Source organism: Podarcis vaucheri (genome assembly GCF_965113315.1).
Source record: "Podarcis vaucheri genome assembly, chromosome: 10".
NCBI classification, from domain to species: domain Eukaryota; kingdom Metazoa; phylum Chordata; class Lepidosauria; order Squamata; family Lacertidae; genus Podarcis; species Podarcis vaucheri.
In genome coordinates, this window is record NC_138748.1 from 45,920,443 (window position 1) to 45,942,373 (window position 21,931).

The window sequence follows — 21,931 nt, forward strand, 5'->3', positions numbered from 1 at the left end:
AATGGCTGGCTAGAGAATTCCACTTAGTGCTATCAGAGATCCCTGGCATTAGCATTACTGCTGACTACATGGCATAAACTAAGGGTATTGTTCCAAGCCATGACATGCAAGCAAAAACCTCACTGCAAGCGTGTGCATGCCTCCTTACACGTTACTGGTAAGCAACGGCCAACAGGATAGAGTTTTGTCATTTCTATGCTGTAGGGGATCTCAGGTCCAGGAAACAAATGCAACCTTCCAGGCCTCTCAAGTCTGGTCACCTCAGAAGGCTCCCTTGGCCACTCAATGCACTGGCCTCCCTTCACACCCTGAAAGTTTTTGTCTGACCGGAATGTGCCCTTAAAAGGTAAAGGTAAAGGTACCCCTGCCGGTACGGGCCAGTCTTGACAGACTCTAGGGTTGTGCGCTCATCTCACTCTAGAGGCCGGGAGCCAGCGCTGTCCGAAGACACTTCCGGGTCACGTGGCCAGCGTGACGAAGCTGCTCTGGCGAGCCAGCGCAGCACACGGAAACGCCGTTTACCTTCCCGCTAGTAAGCAGTCCCTAGTTATCTACTTGCACCCGGGGGTGCTTTCGAACTGCTAGGTTGGCAGGCGCTGGGACCGAGCAACGGGAGCGCACCCCGCCGAGGGGATTTGAACCGCCAACCATGCGATCGGCAAGTCCTAGTCGCTGAGGTTTTACCCACAGCGCCAGCCATGTCCCTTGGACTCTGACAATGCCGCAAGCCTATCTGGACAGAGGATGGAGAAGGGTTTGTGTTAAACTATCCTAGAGGTCAAAGATGAAATGTACATTCATTGGGCCACCCACTTTTGCTTCTGGCCTTGCCTGCCACTGGTATGTGGTCCTTGGACAGTGGTCAAAAAGGGTCAAATAAAGGGCTAAGATAGGTTGCCCACCCCTGCTGCATGCCTGTTGTGTAGAATTGAGAAATGTCCTGATTTTGATCAAGATAGGGAAATTTGCAGGGGCAAGGTAATATCCAGAATGTTTAAAACAAAACTACAAGCAAGCAGCTGTGTTGGTCCTTCATTAAAAACAAAAAAATAACAATAACATTTGAGGACCTATTAATGTTGTAAACAGCTTTTATAAAGCTGTGTATGTGCTTAATCTTTAAAGCCCATTTGAAATTCTTACTCCAAAGAGTCCTGGGCACTGTAGTTTGTCAAGGGTTGTTCAGAATTGTAACTCTGTGATCCTAAAAGTAAAATTAAAAATGAGATGCTGTCCTTTGGGTTTTTGACTGCCAGGCTTAGTTGACTTGATGCATGTTAAATGCAAATGGCTGTGCACCATCCATGCGCCATCCAGCTATGATGACATCCTTGTGTGTGGTTTCTACTGCAACAGGCAGATATTTGCACTGAATACAGCTACCCCTCTGCAGCATGTTCATTGCTCCGCTTCCCAAAAATATTTTTAAAAAGGAACTTATCTCAGAGAATTGTTCTCTTTCCCAGTCCCTATTTGATCCAGTTCCTTAACCACATCTGTATTAATTCAGGACCTTCCATTTCTCTCTTTACGGGGTTGAGGGCAGAGAAAGGAAGCAAGCAGAGGCAAGGTTAAAAATAAAGGAAATACAAACAGAAACAGGAATGTTGAAGAGAAAAGAATTCTGCAATCTGCTGGGCGGTCGCACTACAGTGCCATTAGCTATTGCTGAGTGTGTTTGCACTTGAGTGTGAAGCCATGAGTCAGAGATGCTCCGCCACTCAGCGCGAATGATGTTTTTGAGGGGGGGGGCTGCCGTTGGGAAAGCACAACTGCCCTGCATCTCTTGTTGGGGAGAAGAAGACGAGGAAGAAAGCATCTTGGCTGCCGTGGGGCTAGTTTTATTTGTGTCAACAAATGCTTGATGACAGAAGTTGCGGAGGGCCAGCTGGAGAGAGTATGAGAACTGCAGCAACAGAAAGCAGCAAGAGGATGCCATGCCATCAAATCTGTAAGCGTGGAACGGATGTGCCTTCAAGAATGGTAAGATGAGCATGGGATGCAATGAGGACATCCATCCCAATAGCCTACATAATTCCCTATGAGGCTCACACCCACCCACACCTAAGTGATTTTAGTTTCTTCCCACCATCCTTTGCTTCCCTGCCCAGCCAAGGTTATCAAAAACACACACTGTGTGTGGTTGGTCGTTCCTCTTAGAACCAGAGTGCCTCAGCTAGCCAATGACGACGGAACTAATTGAAGAAGCTTCCTTGGGCAATTTCTCCTATGATGTTGAGCGTGGAGAAGAAAGTCCTGTCACCAGGGCCTTGGGCGCAGTCCTCCTCCTCATGTGTCTCTTTGGGACGATGGGCAATATCTATACGCTGGTGGTAGCATTTGGTGGCATGTCTGTTCGCTCGGCGGGTTCTTTGCGCATCTACGTGGTCAACCTGGCCTTAGCCGATCTGCTCTACCTTTCCACCATCCCCTTTGTGGTGTGCACATATTTCGTCCAGGACTGGTTCTTTGGGGACGTGGGCTGCCGGTTTCTCCTCAGCTTGGACCTGCTGACAATGCACGCCAGCATATTCCTGCTGACGGCTATGAGCGTGGAGCGTTATTGGGCCGTGACCAGACCGCTAAGGGCCAGGCAGGCCGAAAACAGCTACCGCAGGCTTGCTTGCATTGCCGTGTGGCTAATCTCGTCTTTGCTTACGGTGCCCATGATGGTCATGATCCAGCAGCGTGAGGGCAGGAGCGGAAAGCTCATCTGCTTCCCCATGTGGACGCCTGGTGCTTTCCAAGTGTACCTCACGGTTTTGTTTGGCACGAGCGTCCTCGGGCCTGGTTTGGTTCTGGGGGTCGTGTACTCCCGGCTTGTGCAGGCCTATTGGGCTTCCACAAAAGTCATGTGGTCGCCTGTGGCGAGCAGGGCCCTGAAGCAGAAGCTGTTTCCCAGGATCTTCAGCATCATCGTAGCCTACTGGGCCTGTTTCGTACCGTTCTGGGCCTGGCAACTCACCAAGCTATACTGGCCAGAGGACTTGGAGATCGGGCCGACCGCCCAGGCTTACCTCAACTTTGGCGTTACCTGCTTGACCTATGGCAATAGCTGCGTCAACCCTTTCCTGTATACCTTGCTCACCAGGAATTACCGCGAGTACATGGCTGCTCAGGGCAGAGAAAGGCCACGTAGGAGGCATGCTTTCTTTAAGAAGAAAACGCATGAAATGCCTCAAGCAGAACGTGTGTCTGTGGCAGAGGGAGGAGGGCTTGGATAAAGGAGGCAAAGGGTGGCCATCAATAATCTACCCCAAGGATGCCTTTGCCTCTGCCTGTACAGCTGGGCTTAGCCTTGGAGAGCAGCAGCAGCAGCAGCAAGATGGGGAACAGTGACTGCAGACTTCACTCTGGGAACCTGCATGTTTGCTTGTTCACACTAAACCGTTTTTGGCTTAGTGTTGAGTTGTAACTGGGCCATAGTGTATACCAGAGGTAGGAAACCTCTGTCCCATGGGGCAGATTTGGCACACCAGGCCATTTCCCCCAAACCACACTGACCTGACCTATAGCTGCTGTTTGGCCTGGCTTCTAATTTTTCTATGCAATTCTGTTTAACCTTCTTCTTTTCTGCAGATCAGTTTTCCCTAATGTACAGGTTTGTATGTTATTTTCACTAATACAGTGGTACCTCGGGTTAAGTACTTAATTCGTTCCGGAGGTCCGTTCTTAACCTGAAACTGTTCTTAACCTGAAGCACCACTTCAGCTAATGGGGCCTCCTGCTGCCGCCGCGCTGCCGGAGCACGATTTCTGTTCTCATCCTGAAGCAATGTTCTTAACCCGAGGTACTATTTCTGGGTTAGCGGAGTCTGTAACCTGAAGCATATGTAACCTGACGCGTATGTAACCCGAGGTACCACTGTATATGTATTTTTATGCACACTTTACCCGAGTACATACATTATGAATGGAGAAGTGCCTTGCAAGATTTGAAGCAGTGTAAATTTCCAAGTTTGGCTGTGTCTCGATGTTTGTGTTGTTTCAGAAATTTCAAATTGGGTAGGTTTGCCTTTAAATGTGAACTGAACTGAATTTCTCCCCATTCCTACCTATGGCTCCCAATCGAGACAGTGAATGCCATTTGGAAGTCTTTGCGTTGCAGCTGTCCTGTAATAAGTACAGCCAGATCCATAGCTGCAGTAATCACATATCCTTCCCCTGTTGGCTCCTGTTTTCATTTCTCTCTCCTTCATCTGTTGCCTTCCTTGTGTTGACAGCTAGACTGTAAGCCCTTTGAGGGCAGGGACCTCTCCTTTGATTCTTCAGTTAATTTATATGGAGGATGCTTTAATAATAGTAGCAACAAACATTCTGTTCTCCACCCCACCTCCAAATAAGCATGTATTGTGATCCATTTGCTAATACAAGCAGCTTTAGTAGGCAGTGTAGGACAAATTATTGAGGACTAAATGAATGCAGCATACAGGAGGCAGAAAAGAGATTTCAGCAACAATGTTAAGTGAGAGTGCGGAGGAAGGAGTCCAGTGATGATCTTTGGTGCAAGAATAGATGTTTCAAATACACAAATGTCTCTAGTTTCATCTGTGAAATATTGGCACGGCATGAGACCAGCTTAGCAGCAGCCAAAGAAGGAATGTCTTATGTGGCTGTAACATACCTCATAGCAGGAGAACTTCAGAAGGCAGGAAAATATGTGGGGAGAGAAGGGTTGGGAGGTCACATTTTCCTGTGACTAACGGAGTAGTTTGTAGAATATAACAAGGCCTTTAAAAAGTTGGTACGTAGTTGATCCACAGCAAGGTGAGTTTTTTCTACTGCACACATATAAGTGCTTGTTGCACCAGATCAATCTACATGCAGGAGTTAATAGGTTTTTAGTGCTTTATAAACATTAAGAATAGTCAGTAAAACCCTGCTGAATGAAGAACAGCAGAATCCTTTGCAACTGTCTCAGCTGCAGACTGTCACTGTTTTGTGAGAGGGACTCAATAACTTGTAGGTTCCTGAAATCAGAATGGATTAAAGAGGTCTGCCACTCTGGTGCAACAATGCCAGCTTTTTAAAATAAAATAAAAACCCTGACTTTTTGTGGTTTGGCAAGCAACACCCCTGCTGTAACGGTTGTGCAGAGGATGTGGTCTTGTCTGGCATGCCTTTTCTAAGCTCAGCAGCACAGTGGCAGGGCAAACACCACCAGCCGCATTCCCCTCCCAAATGATTCTGCTTGCCCTTTGAGATCTGTGGAGGAGGTCTCTGTGGTGCATATGGGCAGGGCCTTTTCTGTCATGGTGCCCAGACTTCAGAACTTCCTCCCTCAGGGTGCCTGTGAAGAAGAAGAAGAAGAAGAAGAAGAAGAAGAAGAAGAAGAAGAAGAAGTAGAAGTAGTAGTTTGGATTTGATACCCCGCTTTATCACTAGCCTAAGGAGTCTCAAAGTGGCTAACAATCTCCTTTCCCTTCCTCCCCCACAACAAACACTCTGTGAGGTGAGTGAGGCTGAGAGACTTCAGAGGAGTGTGACTAGCCCAGGTCACCCAGCAGCTGCATGTGGAGGAGCAGGGAAGCGAACACGGTTCACCAGATTACGAGTCCACTGCTCTTAACTACTGCACCAAAGACTGCATTGTCTGCAGTCATTTGCGTATTCTGAGGCTGCAAACATCCTATACATTTAAAACACACAAGTTCCCCGTGGAACTTTGCTCAGCGTGCTGGGAATTGTAGTTTTGCAAAGGGTAAACTCCAGTTCCAGGATTTGTTGGGGGAAGTCATGTGCTTTAAGTGTATGGTGTGTATGATGAATTCAGCAATGCAGTGGGGAATTCAAGAGTGCAGAGTCCCTTCATGATAGCCACGCCCTCTGACAGCCACACCCCTTCCAAGATTATACAATAATCTTAAAACAATACATTAATAATAATTAGGGATGTTTTGCAATGATCAATGGTCCATCTCAATATGTTGCCTTTCAACTGCATCTACTATTTTCTGTGTGCGTGTATCAGCAAATGATTCGGAATGCTCAGTCTCCTTTTGGAGTGACTTAAGTTGCGTCTCCCTTGACATTCCATTGTGCATAACAGATCCTGCACATCATTCAAGAACCTGTGTTTTCGGTGTTCCTAAATGCTTAGCTTTGGAGCATACAGGACAACTTCTCCCTGGTGATCTTCCCTAGGAGCCAGTCCTCCATAGCTGACTCACCTCCTTTCACTCTGGCTGACTCTTAAGCATCATAAAAGCTAAGCGGTTCCCCTTTCATGCTGATTGTGTAGTTCTAGGATGCTGGAGACATGGTCCCTTCTGCAGAAATAGTAAAGGGTCCCTGACACCCCACCTCCCACGACCCCAAATCACTACACATCTGAATGAATTTGACTGGGCTTTACTCCTCACTTTATTTCCAGAAGGGTCCATGCACTGCTTTTTATTATATTTTCCTTGAGGCTTTTATTGTGTTCTAAAATACAATTGCATGCCACTTCAGGAGACCTCTCCTTAAAAAGCATGCATGCATATAAATATGTAAAATAAACTAACTATTCAAGGGATTGTCTCCCACCAATGCATTCTCAACTGATCCACTGACATTAATAGACGTAAGATAGTCATTAACTCCAATGGATCTACTCAGAGTATGACTACCATTGGCTACAGCCCAAGGTAAATAAAAACACTATCTGCTCTTGCACTTGATGACCCCAGTAGGTTTATGTGTATTTGTGTGTTGTGCACACCTATGATACAGCGACGGTGCCTAAGAACATGTGAGCAGCACCTGATGGAGGAGTCTCATCAATTGGCCAAGCAGGCAGTGTTGGCTGGTGCCCATTGGTACCAGTAGGGCAGAAAGCAGGGAGATCAGCAGTAGGTGGCGCTAGAGCCAATGGGCTATTCTAGTTTTGTCCCTATCATCCTACAAGGGCAACATGGAGACTAAGGAGGAGGAAGATACCAGGCATGGCCACCCCTTGGACTTGTTATAAGAAGACAGGCAGATGATGCTGTGTGCAGACTTAGGTTGGAGGGATGGTGCCCCATTCCACCCTACCCCCTGCTCAGTCTCCACTGCTTCCAGTTGCTAGAGAGATCAGACTTCAGTGTTCTGCTTAACTCCTTGCTCCTCTCTATGGTTACTGGACGCAGGCCACATTAAAACAATAAAATAAAGAAATGAAATGTGCACCTGCATACAGTGGTGCCTCGCAAGACGAAATTAATCTGTTCCGCGAGTCTCTTTGTCTAGCGTTTTTTTCGTCTTGCGAAGCAACCCTATTAGCAGATTAGCGCTATTAGCGGTTTAGCGGCTATTAAAGGCTTAGCGGATTAGCGGCTAAAAGGCTATTAGCGGCTTAGAGAAAGGGGGGGGGAGCGGAAAAAAATTGGAACACTCGCAAGATGTTTTCGTCTTGCAAAGCAAGCCCATAGGGAAAATTGTCTTGCGAAGCAGCTCAAAAACGGAAAACCCTTTCGTCTAGCGGGTTTTCCATCTTGCGAGGCATTCGTCTTGCGGGGCACCACTGTATTATTATTTTTTAAAAAATTCAGAATTGTGGTTAGATGTGTCAGAAGTGTTGGCTCTTATCCCCCCCCCCCATTCCACAAGCATCTACTACTACTGACCACAAACATCATCTGTCTCCATGGCAATGATGGCCCTGGAAGAACCATGTGGCAAAGACTCAGAAAGACACATCACCAGTTTACACCAGAATTCAGCTGTGTTTATTTTGCTGCCTTATTAAGCAGGAGAGGTGAGCAAGACAAGACCGGGAGAGGCTTAACCGAGAGATATGCCTTTGAAGTTAAAGTCGCCTTCTACGCAGACATATTCAATGCCTTCCAAGTGAGCGCTGTTGGGGATCTTGAACTGATGGTTGCCAGGCAATGTGATGGTCACCTCGTTTTTGTCATGAGCGAAGAGCACCTGAAGGAGGAAAAAAAAGGGGGGGTTCAGCATGAGAAGAGCACCAACCATCAGTTATCCCAACTGCTGGGAGGGATAGCTCACTTGGTAGAGCATGAGACTCTTAAATCACAGGGTCATGTGTTCGAGCCACACGGTGGGCAAAATATCCCTGCATATTTTTTGGGGGGTGGGGTGGGGTTGGACTAGATGATCCTTGTGTTCCCTTCCAACTCTTCTATGATTCTAGTTATCAAGTGACTGGACTGGAGTTATGGCTGCTAGTGGAAGATGCACATCTATCCTGGGCTTGCTGGCTTTTGACAGAATTCCTGGGCCTTTTTAGAACAGCAGAAGAGGCAGGAGTTCAGCAGGTAGTGTTTCCTTTCCATACTAACAGGATTGGGATCCTGTCCCCCCCCCACACTAAGGGCCGTTTTCCTTCCTGGGCAACTGTCTGGGGGCCACAGGCCAGTGTTGGGTGGGGCCAAACAGGTGACACGAAACAGGTAAATGTCACCTTTGGACAGCAGGCCAGTTACTACGCACACACTTAACACACCTGTCCCTAGCACCCATCCAGGCAAGGAAAAGGCAATGTCAGCATTTGAGGAAACATTCAGCCAGGCCAAAGCGCACGAGGAGGGTGTCAAGGGTTGTGGCCTTGGGAGAGCCTCAAAAGCCTGAGGATCTCTATCATCTGCATTCCAAGGCAGCTCAACCTGTTGAATGTTTGCTTCTCCTTCAGCTGCTAAGTGCACAGACAGGAAGCTGGAATGGGGTGGGCAGGGAAGCATCACCTCAGTTTGGATCAGTTGCATAGGAACTGGGCCTCCAGTCCAAACCTCAGCAGCACCTTCACCCCATATTCATGCATTACAGAGTCCTCCATCCATGCCGCTTTCAAACGTGGCTTTGTCGCCTCTCCCTATGACACTTTCCCACTCAAACCCACATGCGGTCCCTCCTTTCCCCTGCCACAACCTGTGCAGATCAGAGTCTCACCTCCGCGCTGCTGCCCTCTTGGAAGGGGAAGTTGGTCTCCCTGTGTTCTTGGCCCCATTTCCCGTTGATCTTGGAGTTGCAGACAATGGTTCGGATGTCCCCGTGAGCATCAAAGCGTGCGTTGAAATGCAGCATGATGTCATTTTGGCCTTTGCCCAGGTTGATGACCCAACTGAAACAGGCGGCAGACAGTTAACTACAAAGCCCTCATGTCTCAGAGATCCACTGCTACGCTCTTCAAATGCTCAATGAAGACTGGATGCAATCTAAATGCATATAAGCACACATACCCTGCAATCTTTGTGCTAGCAAATCAGGAGAGATGCTCAATAAACAGATCGTGTGGAGGAGCCCTTAGTGTCTCCACATTTACTTCACAGTTGCCCAGAGAACCACAGTGGCAGCTGCTCCGCGTTCAGAAATTATTTCACAGACTCATAGAATTAGGCCACGTAGACGTTGCCCACTTAAAACTCAGCAAGGTCATTTCCCTCCCCTCACTATGTTTCAAGGCGCACCAGTACGCTTGGATTTGTTTCCAAGTTGTCTGTCCACACATAGAAGCCAACTCCTAGGGGCTGAGGTCCCTTCAGCCCTCCCTCCAAAGTATTTGAGGGTGCCAGCCTCCCCCCATTGATGGGCACTGCAATTCACATGGTGTGTGTGCACCACATCTTGTGATTATGTGGGGCAGGGCCTACCTGCCCCCCACCATATTTTACTCAAGTTGGCACCTTTGCAAGGGGGGTGGGACTGCCTCTGTCCGATGGATTATGGTTTATGTTTTCAAATTGGGTTGAAGCTGGCTTTGAAGTGGGGAACACATCAAGCCACAGTATTTCACAAGAAGCTACTCTGTCGTGGGTATCATTGTGTGTACAGGGATTCAAAAACCAGCGGTGGGAGAACAATGGAGCCACAGTACATGGCCATATGTACACAACTGCGGAGATCATCTTGTAGCAGCAACCAACAGTTCACCAGATGTTGGATGGCAACTCCCAGCCAGCATGGCAAATGGCCAGGGGTAATGGGAGTTGCAATCCAGCAACATCTGGAGGGCTACAAGTTAAGCTTCCTTGATCTAGGACCATCCCTCTGTTCAGTTTCTATTCATGGAAAAATGCAAGCTGCTTCTACCTGTCCTAGAGGCAAGTTGAAGCAATCCCACAACACCTCTCCTCATTGAAGAATATTATCTGCCTCTTTTGAGTGACCCTCCCTACCCTTGAGGCGTCACCATGTAGGTGCAAGCCAGGGAGGTTTGGGGAATGAAAAACTAGGAAGCTTCACTGATGGTATCACAAGGAGATGGGAAGAGTTTGGGCATGTTCACCTTCAAGCGTTCCCAGTGATGGAGCCAAAATCCCTCTGATTTGGCCCTGAGGCCCCCTGCTGTCCAACCACAGACCTCCTCTTGCATTGCTGGAATTTCCCAACATTTGCTCATTAAGCCCTCTCTTTGAACAATTACAGTTCCTCATATAATGAGAATTCAGAAGAAACAAAGGCAGCTCCAACCCTTGTCTTCTGGAAGCACTAGAAACACCTCCAGTGGCTAGATTTCACTGCTGTAGCATGGGATCGTGCAGCAGACAGAAAGGGGTGTGGTGCTGTCTCCCCGCTACTGTCTTTTTGGCAAAAGAAATCTGTCAGCCAGCAGAACTACTCAGCTGGGCCTTTGATGGGGCTGGTTTCTGGCCTATGCAATTGCAGCCTCCTTCAGTTTGCTGCTTTATGAGAGCCCTTATTCCCCACCCCTGATTCCTAAACTCTTCTCCTTTCATCTCAATCCAATCCCCACAAGCTAAATTTTGCTCAGGATTGAATCCAACCTGGTGCGGATTAGGGGGGTGTCTCAAACATGCAGATTCGTTTGGCAAATGTTCCGTCTTCTTCCTGCCCCTATTTGCGCTCCATCGCTCTGTGAGATCTAGAAGCGGCTTGGCGTGCATTTTTAAGTATTTCAGAGGTATACATAGGTCAATGTGGGAAAGGCGGTGGCTCTGCAGCAGAAAATCTCCTTCAGATGCAGAAAGTTCCAGGTTCGATCCCTGGTATCTCCAGAAAGGGCTGGGAGAGACCCTTTCCCGAAATCTTGGGAGAGCTGCTTCCAGTCACTGCAGGCGGTTTAGAGCTAGATGAAGCAACAGTCTGACTTAGCTCTGGCATTAAGTCCTGGGCTGGCATGCCAGTACCCACACGGGTGCTGAGGTTGCCATACCTGCTCAGGACATTTTGCCGCTTGAGGCAAAAAGGGAAAATGGTGGAGGGAGGCACCGCCTTTTCTCTGCTGCCGCCTCACGTGATGAGGCTGCCCAGTGAAGCCCTAGCGTGGTGAAGGTGGCGGCGGAGAGAAAAAGAAGGCTGGAGAGGAGCAGGTGGCAGTGGTGGGAGTATTGGAGGAAGCGTGGTGGTGGTGGCTGAGTTGGAGGCAGCAACAGTGGAGGCGGCAGGGAGTGGTCCAGATCTGATGCCACTCCTAGCTCCGCCCAGCCTGCCACCCGAGGTGACTGCCTCACCGAGCCTCATGAGTGTGCTGGCTTTGGACCCTGGACTTTGGTTCCAATGGCCAGCCCCAGATGCTCCACTGCTGCTAAGTGAAGCCCCCCATTGGCTGCTATTTGCATATCCGACCACACATTCATTGCTCTTACACAACTGTGGCTGCTCCTTGAAAGTAGGCAAAGTTCTGTGCTCTCGTTTAAATGCTTACCCTGATTGCTGTGGGATGGATTGTACAGCTTGCCCTACAAAAACGAGACGCTTGTAAATCTGGGACAGGGGAGGGACTCCCAAGCGGAAAACCACAATGAGGAAAGAGAAAAAGCAGTGCGTTCGTCTGGAGAAGTTGTACATTCTTCCTGGCAACAGCACCAAGCGGGTCTTGACTGTGTACAGTGGGCATTCAGGGGAGAAAGGCTTTGCAAGAGGAGACTGAAGGGGCGGATGTGGGGGGGGGAGGGAGAAGGATGGTTGCTTCCAACATCTGGTTCTGTTTAGGCTCTTGGCAGGAGCAGCACAAGCATGGGGGAGGCGAGGCCACGAGCTGGTCTAAGTTCCGATGTAACGCACTGGAAAATACTGACGGGGGTGGGCATTACTCCTTCCCCTTCTTGGCAATTTCCACAAAAGCAAGGTTTTCTCCACAATGGAGAAAAATGTGTATTTGCACCGGCTTGTTTCCCCATTCCTGTTGGGAGACATGGCACCCTCTACATAAACCCCTCCCCATCTCAGGGTTGCCTCTTTAAATGCGGGTGTGTCCCTCCCCCCCACAATCCTTAGAATGTCTGACATGGCTAGGATCAGAAAAAAATAATCCACATTTAAGGAGGGAGATTTGGAGACAACCTGGGATGGGGTCCACCTTTTGCTCTGGTGTGGACACACCCCAAGACCAAGGGAAATGGGCTTCCTCTCTGTAGCTTAATGGGGAGCAGTTTTACCCCTAGGTCTCCCTCCTCCCTCCCATGCCACCAAGAGCATACCTACGGACTTATCCATAAGGTGGGCAGTAAGTTTCCTGAGTCTTCATTAATTCCCTCTTGTGTATATGAAGTTTTCTTCCAACCACTGCCTTTACATGCTTCCTTCTCTCTCCTTAATCCAGACTTTCTCATATCAAGGATACTCCAGAAAGGAGAGGGAATGAGAAAATCTGAATTAAGAGCAGGGAAAGGGGTGGGCAGCCAGTGATTTTGAGGAGAATGTCATGCAGGGAACATCATTACTGTCAAACGACAATGGAGATGAGCCCTAGCGCTCCACACTAGTTTAACCATCATTCCGATGAATCCCTTGGAGTTTGGATATCTGGAAGACGAGGGGCAGTGCAGGTCTGCAACCGAGTTCTCAGTATGTTGTGAACGATGCCCAGGATTCTTTGGGGGGAGCCATGAGAGCCAAAGCTTCCCAAGGCCCATGCAAGCTTGGAATGTCTGCGTGCTCAAAGGTAATCTCTCCCTATGAAACCAGCTTACCTCTTAGCTCCTGCTGGGATATCACCTTTCACAGCAAGACGGACGCCGGGGGCCACATGCAGGCTGGTGCAAGTAATTCCCTAGAGAAGGAATTGAGAGAGGAGTGATTCGTTCTCTCCCTTTGCCAAGCAGCAGTAAATTCTGGTCTGATTATATTATTGCAGATGAACTGCCCTCAGGAAACTTGCCCCCGTTTTCCTGCTTAACTAAGAGAGGGACAGGGAATCTGCGGCCCTCCAGATATCCCTAGACTCCAGTTCCCATCAGCCCCAGCTGGCATGGATAGCAGTCAGAGATGCTGGGAGTTGTAGTCAACAGCACCCAGAGGGCCACCTCTAATGAAAGAAGATGTCATGTTATTCATCACCCACCAAAAAGAATCCGAAACAAAAATGTGGGCATGTAGCACATTTGATTCCTAAGCTTCAAAGGAGGTTAATATTTTTAAAAAATCACCTAGTCTTGAAATAACTAAATATCTGGCAATTTTTGTGGCATTAGGTTTGGCAGGCAAGAGTCTGTTTTCATCAGATGAATTAAATCAACCAGGACACTCTTAAGCACCAGCTTGTCGGGCGGTGATGGGGAACCTGTGGATGTTGGAACTACAACTCCCATCAGCCCAGACTATTGGGCATGTGGCTCTGAGTGTCCTGCTTCCAGACTCCCTGGTACCCCATGCAAGAGAGTATGGTCCTTACCTCTCCTGCTTCAGATGAACAGAGAAGTTAGTGCACCACTTGCAACCTCAGCCATCCAATCAGTAAAATGGGTATAAAACCTTGCTCCTTTTAAGCAGCAGCCTGAATTAAACAAGTGGGGCTTTTCCTGCCACAGAGAAAGAGCTGGAGGAAAAGCACCCTCATCTTGGTTCCTGTGTTGGGAGCAGGGCCAGCAAAAAGAAGGTAGCAGCCTAAGGTACAAAACTTCCCTAGAAAGAAGTGAAAATGATATCTATTTTTTCCTCCTAGCAAGAAGAGAAAGGCTTAACTGGCGAAGGCCTCCGGCAGATGTTCTGAGCCACGCCCAGCTGCCTTTGAACATTTCCATCTCTCACATCCAACAGGTGCCTTTAAGTGCTTATAATTCATGGATTTATTATTACTCCAGGCTCTGAGCAAGTTTCAAAAATGGGATTAGAGAGTCTGGGCACAAGATAGGCTGGCGCCAGAAGTAGCTAGTTCCAGCAACTTTCCCTATCTGGTACATGTCTCTGTGTGCGGTGGGAAGCTTATAGGCTGAAGACTAGGAGAAATGAATCATTGCAAATGCAGATCTAAGCAGAACTCCAATCTTCGCCTTGCTACAAAAATGCCCTTCTGAGAAAGAGAGGGTTGCAGGATCTCCATTGCTATGTGGTTCTCCCCTGACCACATCCCTCCTCCTGATTGCAGCATGTGAGGAGAACGCACAGTCTAATAGCCAAACATCCTCTTGCACTACAGATGAATCAGCACAACTCCTGAAAAAAGCACCATCAATCGATAGCAGGACTCTCTCCCTTCAGCCTCCCTGACATGCCTGCAGATTTCCAGCACTAAGAGAGGCTGGCACTCCAGTGCCCTTGGTGCATTGGAACGCCTGCCCCTGTGGGCAGTAAGTGATACCCACCAGCTGCCCCCCACCTTCTCCCCAGACTCACAGGCATGATGCTGTCCTTCCAAGCTGTTTGTAGCTCACTTGGGTCCTTGCTCAAAGTTGTGGGGGACGAGAGTGCCACTCCCTTGCCCTTATATAGGCGAGCAGCTGAGGAGTCACAAGCTCCAACGACCAATCCAAAGGCAGCAGCAGAAGATGGGCGGAGAAAGGGGTGGCGGCAGCTATTTGTGGGGGATGTGGCACAGCCTTCTTTGTGGATGCTGAAGGCGGCTTTCATGATGCGTCCCAGCCATTTGCTGGGAGAGGGAACATCCAGCTAAGTGCGGCAGTGACGAAGCCAGTGGAAAAATAGTTTTACAATGAGAGGGTTTTATTGTCCGGGATCTTTTAAAAATTAAACATGGCAGTTGGCAGGAACAGTCCTGGGCCTCTTTGTTTTAAAAAGGCCGAGAGCAGTTAGAAGTACTGAAGCTAAAAGATGCAGAGAGATATCGGAATAAACGGCCTTTATAGAAGAAGGCAAAAGAATAAAATCAGAAAGAAACAGCGTGTATTTATGTAACACAGATATGAACATGTTTGGAAACTTTACAGACAGTTAAGTCTGTGGCCTGTGGCCAAACACTCTAATGTTTCTTCACAGCTCTGAAATGCAGGGAAAAAACAGGATTTACTGAGCTGGAAGTGTCTTGACTATTTAACCCATTATCCATGCTCAAATCAACTTATCACATGTTTGTCCAACAAGCAGTGATGGACACTCAACAACATCTTCTAATAATTGGTTCTGCCGCCCAACTCTTCTCCCACTTTGAGATTGTAACCTAAAGATTTGCTCCTTTTTGCCATTATCTCCAGAATTGGAGTGGGGAGAGAAAGAGAAGCCTAGTCCTCTTTAGTTTTTGCACATCTTGGCGTGCATGGCTTCTTCTGTCCCAAAGCCACCACTAGGGGCTCACCTGCATGACACATATGAAGAACCACACCCCTGTTCTCCACATTTATCCATCTGAAATAGCTACCACACCACACCCTAGTCCCATGCTTTTAGCTACCATATTGGAAGATTAACCTCGTTACCAGCCCATTGTTACCAGCTAGGTGGATGTTAAACACAACCAGGGTAAGGTTGGGAAACCCAAAGGTAGCAGCCCCACCCAATGAAGGATCAATTTCCTTGCCCATTCCAAGAATGTAGAAAATACTGGCATCAAAATATACACACACCCTGTAGTTGAGAAGACCTATGGAGGGCCAAAGATTCCTCACACCGTCATTAAAGACATTATATGACAGGGTTACTTTATAAGTCTATAGTGACACTAAGCGCTTCAAACTGTGGCTGGCTTGTTCCCACGGAACATCTCAAGTCTCCAGACTGCCAGCTTTTCCATTTGTAGTACACGACAGAATAAATGTACTAGACAGGCAGCATCATATACCCCAACAGGTGTGATTAAGAACAAATTCAGTAGAAGCCAACAACCTGTACCATAACTTCCAATATCCGAGGGAAGGATATCCATATTGCAAGAACAAAGGGTTATTGCTGAAAATTCCAACCTTTGCTTGGTTTGTGCTCACATTGTCCAGTGAGTATGTTCACACGCTGTTCTTGTGCTGGATATGTGCCGCCAAACAGAGGGACAGTCTTCTCAAATGTTACAGCAAGGAACATTGGCTTGTGGATGTGGGTTTCAAATCGAGGCATCTTCCTCACCCCTTCCACGCTAGCAGCCAGTCAGTGCTTGATAGCATTGACTTGACTCTTGGTTTGGTGATTCCTTCTTTGCAGAAATACAGGAGAATACATGTTGCATGCAAGGATCTCTGGTTCAGCTCCCCACCGAGAAGATAAGTGTTACAACTTTTCAGCAACTATCAGCCTGCTGGATGGATGTGATGGTGGTGGGGGCAAGTATCATTTGTAACCATTCTAATAAGTAGAGCGGAAATGCATGTAACAAGAAACAAAGATCTGTCTTGCTTTTCTGCTAAAGCACCCGGCACAGAATGGAATCCAGCATGCTGGCTGGGGCTGATGGGATTTGTAGTCCAGAACATCTGGAGGGCATCAGGTTGGCGAAGCTTGGTGCATCTCGGCCGATCCCTGTTGTTAATCCGCACCTGCACTCAAGCACCTGAGAAAGCCACCAGGTGGGGATGACTCATGCATGGCTGCTAAAAGGGGAAGAGGGTGAAGCTTGCCGGCTTGGGGTCTCAGGGTGACCAAACCTCCCATCCATCCTTGGCTGGGCGTGTCTTGAGGCAGCCCTAATGCTTCTTTCAAAAAGAGCGAGCAAACCGTTTGGTGCAAAAGGCCCTTCCAGAAAATTCCGCATCTTTTGAAATCTACCCACATTTGGTAGACCAGACCAATTGTGACTCATTCTGAACGGAAAATGCTTTTTTTTTTTTTTTTTGAAGGGGGGACGAAATAACTTCTCTGCAAGAGCAGCATCTGTATAATTAAATCTGTAGAGCAGCGCAAAACTAGGCTGCAGGCCAAACGTCTGCTTTTGTGGTTTGTGTGGCTTTGCTTGCCTTGTGTTCTTCTACCCCCTCCCCTCATCACAAGATAGGCTGAAGCTCTTCCAAGAGAGTCAGAACAAATCTTTCTTTCTTCCTCTACTAGGTTCGTTTCTCAATGCTTATGGCAACAGCATTAATGGTTCACGTATCATTTTAGCCCTCTAGCATAAATTCCAGAGTTTAATAACACTTTGATGGTGTGTAGTAGAAAAGACAGGAGGCACTGCAGAACTTTGGTGGGTGGTGGTAGCGCAGGACAGGAAAAAAGGAAATCTTGTGGGGAGGGATAATTCTCAACTCTTGTTCAGCAACAGAGTGACTTCCCTATTACCATCGCACTAGCCCCGATTTTGAATTTCCAGCTTGATAACTGTATGCTGGTAACAAGGCCTCTGAATTGCAGTCATCTATGTCAACAATTCCATCCAAGTCAACAGAATCATGAAATTGACTGTGGCAGCCGACAAGCTGTTTCTGGCCTGGTGTCAATTTCGTGCCCACCCGAGAGTGTTTTGGAGATGGGGAAGAGGAGTGGGGAAAGAAAAAAAGTGCTTTTGAATGACAGATCACTGCTGAGAGTGAGAAACGGCTTTGCACTGCTGCTTCTCCCTTTTGAAAAGTATGCATCGGTGCATGTGTGGAAAATCAGGCACACAGAGTTCAAGTGGGGTGGGGTGGGAGGTGTATGGGTGGGTGTGTCCCGCTTTCCCAACCAGAAACATTGGAAGGCTTGCAATGAACATCACTGTCCAACCTGGGATAATCAGGGAAGTAACAACAGAGAGGGCAGTCAAGGAAGCCTCTTTACAGATGAGTGAGTCCAATGCTATTCTCTCACCTGGACAAAAGCTTCTGGTTCTCACCTGCTGGTCTCAGCTACTAGCTCTGTTCTTGCTGGCTATAAACTGCCTCCACCCTCAGCTTCATAGAAGCTGAGTTAGACATGCGAGAAGTCTGCAGACCAGAAGAGAGATATTATCTATCAATTTGGGGAAGAGGAAGGAAACAGAGAGAATTAAATAGATCAAAAGTCACTCCTTGCAACTCCCCCCTCAACAGAAGCAATTCTGTTATATTCCTCTTTTAGCATTGAGTTCCCCATCAGTCTCCAACCTTCCCTTGCCTACAGGATATCTTGCATCAGAAACATGTACTGAAACCCAGTGCTTGCTAGCTAGGCTGCCACACCTTTGTGTGAGTCATTCCTAAGACATTGGCCCCCAAAGCACCTGGCAACATCTGCCCGGCACCTGAGAGAGATTTTAATGATGATGAACGGTGGCAAGACCAGAAAGAGTGTTAACAAGTATATTAAGTCAATGGAATGCTTTCTATGCAACAAGGACTGAGAAGGCCCATTCACACACCAAAACATCCCTGGGTGTTGCAGTAATCGAAGAATGGACATACAGGCATGAACTAGGCTTGGCACAGGCACCCAGTGGTGACTGGTGGTCTTTGGTGCTGACAGGAAGGGCCATCGTAAAGATTATCACACACTGCCCTGGCTTCCTCAAGCCAATCCAAGAGGGACACTCCTGCTCTGGAGCAGGTCGGCAGGAATAGAGAACATTAGTTCAAGCTGAGGGCTGCCTCCCCTTCACGACACATCTTCTGGAGGGGTTCCATGGCAGTGGTGGGAAGGGCTGGAGCCAAATGTGGGTGGGGCCAGAGCCACATTCTCTTTTCCTTATACGCATACAGATTCTAAGCATTAGAAATAATAGTAAAATACAATAGCGGCCTATGTACTGTGGACCTGCCCTGACACTCAGGTTGATTCTACACAGTGGTTGCTCCCCGTCTCCATGACACTGAGATCAGTAGTAAGGTCAAGTCTACACCATACATGGTCCACATCCCCCAAAGAATCCTCAGAACTGTCACTTGTTAAGAGTGATGGGAATCATAGCTCTGTAAACTACAGTACCCAGAATTCCTTTGGGGAAGCCATGCATTTTAAATATATAGCGTGAGTGTGAAATAGAACTGCTTTAGGGGAGTAACCACATCAGGTAATTCTCCCTTGTCATGACCACAAAGAAGTGGAAACAGAACATCACAGGGTTTTTTAAAAAGCAGCCTGAAATATACTCAGAGTCGCAAAGTGATTTCATGCTCTTTATTCAGCTCATAGTGGTGAGGAGGAATGAATGAAAGTCCCCTCACAGTATCTGCTTTATATACATTATTTACACAATGGGCTGCACATGATTGGCTAATTCTGGAATTCTACTGTAAGCCAATCAGGTTGTGGATTCACTTCTATCTGGAGCAGGATTGGGTGGTTCCTGCCAACCAATCAGACTGCTGCATTGTTCTAGGACCAATCAGACTGCTGCATTCTGAATCCTATTGTTCTAGGACCAATCAGACTGCTGCAGTTTGGATCCTATTCAACTCAGTACATAACACAGCCCAAATTTCAAAGTTACAATCACGAATACTCCCTTTTTTATGCAGATTGATTGTTAACAGTCCAGGCTAATCCCCTGAAATTTCATCAGTGAGAACTCACCATTAAGAATTTTTTTTTGGGGGTAGAATCCCTAATATGGAATGGGAATCTTTCTTATGGGCCAAATTTAGCCATTCAACAAGGGAGGATAATAAACCGGAGGAAGAGGATTTTATGCCACCAGAAAATGGGACTTCATTCTCTGAGGGAACAGTTCCCTCTGACAGCTGGGTGAAGCTACCCAATTTGTCATCTATTGACTTATTGTCTAGCACGCCACCAAAAATTAATCTCCACCTTTGCTGGTAGAAACACTGCCTGGTTTCTGTTCTCTGCTTATTCCTGTTCTCTGCTTATCAAGGAGCTTATGCATTTTGCCTACGGATGGAGGCAGACCTGGACAGAAGCCAGTTCTTGTGTCTGATGGGGAAATCAAACTATTGTTCTGCTTCTTCTTCCCAGCAGGCCTTGCTGCAAGTACCTGAAACCTGTCTAGCACCTTAAAGAGCTTCATCTGAATGTCTGCCACCTTCTTGCCCCATTCTGCCTTAAGGCCAAGACCAGATGCAGACTCCGTGGCTTCTGTGTTAGCCCAATCCATTCCCCCCCTCCCTTCCCCAATTTATTTCCTTACCATCCTGTCTGGTGAAGCGATCCACACCATGCATTTGAAAATTCTAAAGCACATCAAGTGCACATTTAAACCCCATGGCTTCCTGAAAAGAACCATGAGAACAGTAGTTTCTTAAAGAGTGCTGGGAATTGATGTTTGAGGGGACGGGAAGACAACAGTTGGAAGTCTTGTGGTTAAACGTGCATTGAATGTGCTTTAAATGTATAGTGTGGAAGGTAAAGGTAAAGGACGCAGGTGGTGCTGTGGTCTAAACCACTGAGCCTCTTGGGCTTGCTGATCAGAAAGTCAGCGGTTCAAATCCCCGTGACTGGGTGAGCTCCCATTGCTCTGTCCCAGCACCTGCCAACTAGCAGTTCGAAAGCACACCAGTGCAAGTAGATAAATAGGTACCGCTGCAGCGGGAAGATGAACGGCATTTCCGTGTGCTCTGGTTTCCAACAAGGTGCTCCATTGCGCCAGAAGCGGTTTAGTCATGCTGGCCACGTGATCTGGAAAGCTGTCTGTGGACAAACACCAGCTCCCTTGGCCTGAAATCGAGATGAACGCCACACCCCATAGTCGCCTTTTACTGGACTTAACTGTCCAAGAGTTCTTTACCTTTTTTAATAGTGTAGACCTAGCTTGAAAGCAGGTACAATATTTTGTGCTGTTTTGATTGGCCTGATAAATGGATTTTTGAACTGTTCTTAGGAGCCAACAGGGCCACTTTTACTTTCAGAGTTTATGGAAGATGCAAGAAGTAGAGAGTGATCCCTAAACAGTCTTTTTTGGAGCTAACAGTAACTGGAGTACAGTTATGGGGTCTACACATGTATGTTGCTAGGAAATCTGCCTTGTAAGAGGAGCTGTTTGCCTCCCCTCTTGCTTTGTTTGGGTGTTAATAAATATAGCAAATATTTATTAATATATATGCTGTAAGTCACCTCCAACATCCAAATACAGTGGTGCCCCGCAAGACGAATGCCTCGCAAGACAAAAAACTCGCTAGACGAAAGGTTTTTTCATTCGCGATTTGCCTCGCAAGACGAATTCCCCTATGCGCTTGCTTCGCAAGACGAAAACGTCTTGCGACTTTGTTAAGCCGTTTAAACCGTGCTTCGCAAGAAGAAAAATTCGTTAGACGGCAAAAATTGCGGAACGAATTAATTTCGTCTTGCGGGGCACCACTGTAAAACGAAGCCTGGTAGTTCTGCACTTAGGGTTTCTCACCACTCTGGGAAGTCAGGTTCAATGTTAGTGCAATGTAGCGGATCATAGTGCAACTATTTGTTTGTGTCATATTTTATGACGCTTTAATTCATTGCAGTTCATGGATACATTGCAGTGTATTGTTCACAATTTTAAGGTGCAATTGAGGTGCCTTGAGGAGACTTTTGAGTCAAGTTGGTGGAATACAAGATTGTGCATTGCTTATAAAACACCTAAAATTTACTAAGCACTGTACAGAGTCTCAAAGATAAGACAGTCGCTGCTCGCAGGCTTACAACTTAATAGATCCAATACAGAATATAAATCCAATGAATGAAAGAATGACAGTCACTAGGCATGAAGACCAAAGCTTCAGGCCTGAAGGTGTGGCCTTCTCAAATGAAAATCCCCAATCTATGGGCCATACAAAAAAAGAACAATAGAGCAGATATCCCCTATAGCAGGGCTGTCCAACTTCCAATAGACTGCGATCTACTCCCACTATAAAAAACTAGCAGTGATCCACCCATTGGATTGACCAAAGTTATTGAGCTTTTTTAGGGAGCCAGAGTTGCTGAGCTTCCACCTCTTTAGAACTGAATGGTTCTCTGTGTGTATTTGTGGCCAAGATAAACTTCCATTGCTGTGTAATTACAGGGGA

The 21,931-nt window shown here is 47.4% G+C and overlaps 1 protein-coding gene and 1 pseudogene across 3 annotated transcripts; one reads left to right on the plus strand and one right to left on the minus strand.

The window, feature by feature from the left end:
- The first annotated feature begins 708 nt into the window (after positions 1 to 708).
- Positions 709 to 7,105, plus strand: LOC309541937 (urotensin-2 receptor pseudogene; annotated as a pseudogene). Of its 2 annotated transcripts, none has more exons than XR_014224559.1 (2): positions 709 to 6,789; positions 6,822 to 7,105. The product of XR_014224559.1 is annotated as a urotensin-2 receptor pseudogene (transcript). The 2 variants fall into 2 exon arrangements; XR_014224560.1 differs by having other exon boundaries at positions 709 to 1,829; positions 1,883 to 7,105.
- Positions 7,106 to 7,667: 562 nt separating this feature from the next.
- Positions 7,668 to 14,750, minus strand: LGALS1 (galectin 1). Its single transcript, XM_082240205.1, has 4 exons — positions 14,502 to 14,750; positions 12,860 to 12,939; positions 8,877 to 9,048; positions 7,668 to 7,892 (listed from the first exon to the last, which is right to left on the minus strand). Exons 1-4 carry the CDS (start codon positions 14,733 to 14,735, stop codon positions 7,746 to 7,748), a joined length of 633 nt encoding a protein of 210 aa, XP_082096331.1. The 5' UTR covers positions 14,736 to 14,750; the 3' UTR covers positions 7,668 to 7,745.
- Between the last annotated feature and the right edge of the window lie 7,181 nt (positions 14,751 to 21,931).